This window comes from Myotis davidii, unplaced genomic scaffold (assembly GCF_000327345.1).
Source record: "Myotis davidii unplaced genomic scaffold, ASM32734v1 scaffold1493, whole genome shotgun sequence".
Taxonomy (NCBI): Eukaryota; Metazoa; Chordata; class Mammalia; order Chiroptera; family Vespertilionidae; genus Myotis; species Myotis davidii.
The window spans coordinates 185,657-190,312 of NW_006284834.1; the positions used below are offsets into that span (position 1 = coordinate 185,657).

At 34.3% G+C, this 4,656-nt stretch overlaps 1 protein-coding gene across 2 annotated transcripts in view; it reads right to left on the minus strand.

Annotated features, from left to right (window-relative positions):
• Positions 1-85: 85 nt before the first annotated feature.
• Positions 86-4,656, minus strand: part of MAGT1 (magnesium transporter 1) — a 47,512-nt gene continuing 42,941 nt past the window's right edge. For both annotated transcript variants that reach the window (XM_006755058.2, XM_015557691.1), the window contains exons 9-10: positions 2,011-2,101; positions 86-161 (exon numbers count right to left, since the gene is read on the minus strand). In XM_006755058.2, coding sequence (XP_006755121.2) covers positions 146-161; positions 2,011-2,101 — 107 coding nt within the window. In that variant the 3' untranslated portion in view covers positions 86-145. The remainder of the gene's footprint in view (positions 162-2,010; positions 2,102-4,656) is intronic.

Consider the following 4,656-nt stretch of genomic DNA (forward strand, 5'->3'; position numbering starts at 1 on the left):
ACACATCTTCTTTGGTTAAATGATTAAATAAATCACTTGAAAAAAAAGAGGTAATACAAATACACAAATTGCATTCTTCTTTTCATACACTTTTTCATTTTTCAATTTCCATTACTCCAGTGTCTACATATCTCTGGGATCCTTTTTAGCTCATCAGAAAGCTGAAACAAAAATATATACCAATCTATTAGTCTCTGAAATAAAAGTAGGCTTAAATATCTTGATTTTAACAGAGCAAAGAATGTTTGGGTGTATGGATAATAAACTTTGAGTATCGATAACAAAAAGTGAGAAACCCTCAGATACTGAGGTAGTCTTAGGAGAAAATGTAATAGATATAACTTCAAATTAAAATATCTCCTGAAGAGCCCGGCCGGCGTGGCTCAGTGGTTGAGCGTCAACCTATGAACCAGAAGGTCATGGCTAAATCTCCAGTGTAGGGCGTGTGAACCCCAGTGTGGGGTGTGCAGAAGGCAGCCGATTGGTAATTCTCTCTCATCATTGATGTTTCTATCTCTCTCTCCCTTCCTCTCTGAAATCAATAAAAATATTTTTAAAAATATATCCTGAAGATAGACACCAATTAATAATTGAATTAATCATGATGATCAAATAAGTAACAGAAGTCCCAGCAAAATTACCCTTGTATCCCAGTTAGTATTCTACAGAGTAGAAATTATTTTAAAATATACTTACACAGAACAATGAAAGTATAAAGTTGGGAGGTTATAAGTCAAGAATCAAAGACCTGCCCTGACCAGTTTGCTCAGTGGATAGAGCATCGGCCTGCAGACTGAAGGATCCCAGGTTTGATTCTGGTAAAGGGCATGTGCCTTGGTTGCGAGCACATACCCAGTAGGGAGTGTGCAGGAGGCAGCTGATTGATGTTTCTCTCTCATCGATGTTTCTAACTATCTCTCTTCCTTCCTCTCTGTAAAAAATCAATAAAATATATTTTAAAAAAAACCCAAAGACCTAATAGGTTTTAGTCTTAAATAAGTTTGCAAGAAAAAAATGCAAGATTAATTTATGTTGTTCATTGATTAAAAGACATCTAAGAATGTCACAATATAATGAATCAACTAGGGAGTTGTTCAAAATTATATACTAAAAAGTTGAATTAAAATATAAAGATTGAATTTAGGTTTAAAAATATCATTTGATATACTTTACCTTTAGTGTTCATAATCATTTATACAACATGAAAATGTTGTATTAAAAGAATAGGAATTATAGTAACTGGCACTCAGGTTATAAAATTAAACTAAATTACAACAACCCTAATTATGTACATTTCTCTTGGCTATTAACAGAGTAAAATCTAGAACTTATAACCAGGAGAGTAATTTCCTTCCTGAGCCTGAGAGAGCTCTATGAAGATTTCAAGATGTTCTTACACACTCTTCCATACACAGTCTACAAACTGGATTTTCATCAAATGTTCTGTTTATGGCATAAAGAGCCCTGAAAAGTAGAGGTAAAAAGTCTTCAAAAACATTTAAAAATAATTATCCCCTTGCCCTGGCCTGTTTTGCTCAGTGCTTAGAGCATCAGCTCTCAGATCGAAGGGCCACAGGTTTGATTCCTGGTCAAGGGCACGTACCTTGGTTGCATGTGGGAGGCAACCAATTGATGTTTCTCTCTCCTCCTCCTCCTCCCTCCTAAAAGTATCCTCAGGTGAAGATTAAAAACAATAATAATTTCCCCCTCAAGAGGTAGTATTGCATGCACACAAGGAATTGTGTGGGTAGATATGGCATAAAATGTTCTAATTATTGTTTTATAGATTTTAGATTAAATTAGGTGATGTTAGAATAACCCTGAAAGATGCTCCTGAGAAATCAAATATCATTGTCCATTATATAATTAAACTAATTTTATATGATATAAACCTAAATTAAGTTAAAGCCTATCTCTTTGCTTTACAAGCTAGAAGCAAAAAAAAAAGTATTATAAAGCAACATGAGCTCTGATCTTTGTAAATATAGGTAATCACTATGTAAATCATACCTATATGGATATCCATGATATTTAGATCTGAAAATAGAGAGCAACCAACTGAAGAATAATACAACGAGTCCAATACCAGCCACACACATTACTGTAGAAAAACAAAAGCAGAGTAAAATGAGCATGTTAAGTGTAATGACAAACCAGGGCATACATTTTAGTCTACACTTTCAAGAGTGAAAAAACAAGAGCTATAACTTATTGGTAAATCTCAACTTTCCATCCCCATTCTTTTCTCTTCAGGATTCTGCCTTTTGCTTTAATTTGTTCTATTACAATATAATGGAGTAGCTTCATTTACATAGTTGTGCAATTTAACTGTATGAATTAATGAATTCTTTTAATGCCATGATAATCAAGAATTTAGTGTTAAAAAGTTTTATTATTAACAAGAAAATTACTTATTAAACTCCTTTTAAACCCTTAAATATGGTTTTATTGATAAATACTGACTTAAAGACATCTGATCACATTTTAACAGTCTCACTGGAAAGTACCCTGCATAAGTAACTATTACCAGGCATATGCAGGAACACCTGGTCAGAACCAACGCCCCACTACCACCTTTGTGTAAGATAAATCATATGGCCAAAAGTTAACTAAAGCAGTTTAAGGAGCTCATTCAACATGGATGCCTCATTTAAATGAGGGGTGGGGGGGAAACCTGATTCTTAAATTCTTTGCATTAATCTCATATGCTCTGGTTTAGCATAGCAGTTAATGACTTTAACTCCAGATACTGATCCCACAATGCTCAAGTATGATTCCCATAACTTGAGACTCTTTGAGTCCCTGGACTAAGACTAGCTACGAAGCATAAAGGTAGGGATGTGGGAAAGCATGTGTGCTACAGCAGTAGAAGCTTGAGTGAAATATACTTATTGGCCAATAATAAAAACAAATTTTAGTTTTCTTATATTAGAATAATTCTTTTTCCCTTTTTAATTTTCACACAATACGATTAGGGGCTAAAATGTAAAAGTTAAACATATGTAAAATACATATAACAGCTGATTCGATTACATTTTCAAAGTGTGTATACATTTTTTGGGATACCCTATATATACAGTATCACTCTATATGTTGTATTCTACTTTTTTCACAGAACATATCTAAAAGTACTTAGGGCAGTTCCTGGTACACAGTAAGTGCTAATGAAATTTTTATTATTATTTGTGATTATTTCATTAGGTTAGAATCTTAGAAGTAGATCAAATTATGATTATTTTGCCCTGACTGGTTTGGCTCAGTGGATAGAGCATCGACCTGTGGACTGAAGAGTGTCAGGTTCGGTTCCAGTCAAGGGCATGTACCTTGGTTGCGGGCATATCCCCAGTGGGGATTGTGCAGGAGGCAGCTGATCGATGTGTCTCTCTCATCAATGTTTCTGACTCTCTATCCCTCTCACTTCCGCTCTGTAAAAAAATCAATAAAATATATTTAAAAAAAAAATTATGATTATTTTAATGTCTCCAAAATGCTTTACAACTTAAATTCATGCCAGCAGTATAGTACCCAGATGGCCTTTTTCCAGTAATGAATACAGAAATAGACAATTTTTAAAAAGTCAAGCAATTAAAAGATGTATATTAACTGAATAAAAAATTGATACGTTATGTTTTCCTAATATGTAAAAATTCACTTTAATGTAGCAAAATAAGTATCTTTCAAATTTGAAATCCAATGTCATCATCATTTTTTAGAAGAAAAAGTGAGTAGATTTAGCTAGGTTAATTTTGATGACATTTAACTTTTAACCGTAAAAGGAAAACTCGCACTTAAATTGATTTCTTGTAAGTAAAATAAAACTATATTGTTAGCATTTCTTTGCAACAAATACCAATGTGTTAATATTCTAATATATAAAAAGCCCATGCAAACCAATAAGAAAAGGACTAAGACTCTAATAGATAAATGGCAAAAAGACAAAAAGATGTTTTACAGAAAGAAAAGCACAAACAGCTAATAAGCATTTAGGAAAATATTCAATTTCACTAATAACCAAAGAAGTACAAAATAATATTAACATCTCCCCCTTATCTGATTAGACAATAAACACACATGAACACATGCTTTGTTAAGGTTACCTAATACTGATGAAGTTACAGCGAAAGAAGCATTCCTAAATACTGCTAGTAGGAATCTAAATTATCGTAACATTTGGGAAAAGAAGTTGGCACCATCAGTTTAAAACATCAATAGAACTGAAACTACTCATACACAGAACCACACATTCTACTTCTAGGAAATCTACCGTATGCTATAGGTTGTTTTTTTTTAGGTTTTTTTTTTGGGGGGGGGGGTGAAACTGGACAACTTGAACATATAGGTTTTAGGTGTGGGTTTCTATGTTACAAGATCTGTATATTGCACCATGTGCTCACCACTCAAAGTCAAATCTCTTGTCACATATATTAGAACCCCTTTCTCCCCCTACCTTAAGATATTAATATGAAACTAGAGGCCTGGTGCACGAAATTTGTGCATGGGTAGGGTCCCTAGGCCTGGCTGGCAATCAGGGCTGATTGGGGCCTTCCAGCCGCCAGCTGGGGCCTCCCTTCGTTCCGCGCCACCCCCTGGTGGTCAGTGCACATCATAGTGAGCGATTGAACTCCTGGTCTCACTCCCAAAGGAACAATTTGACTA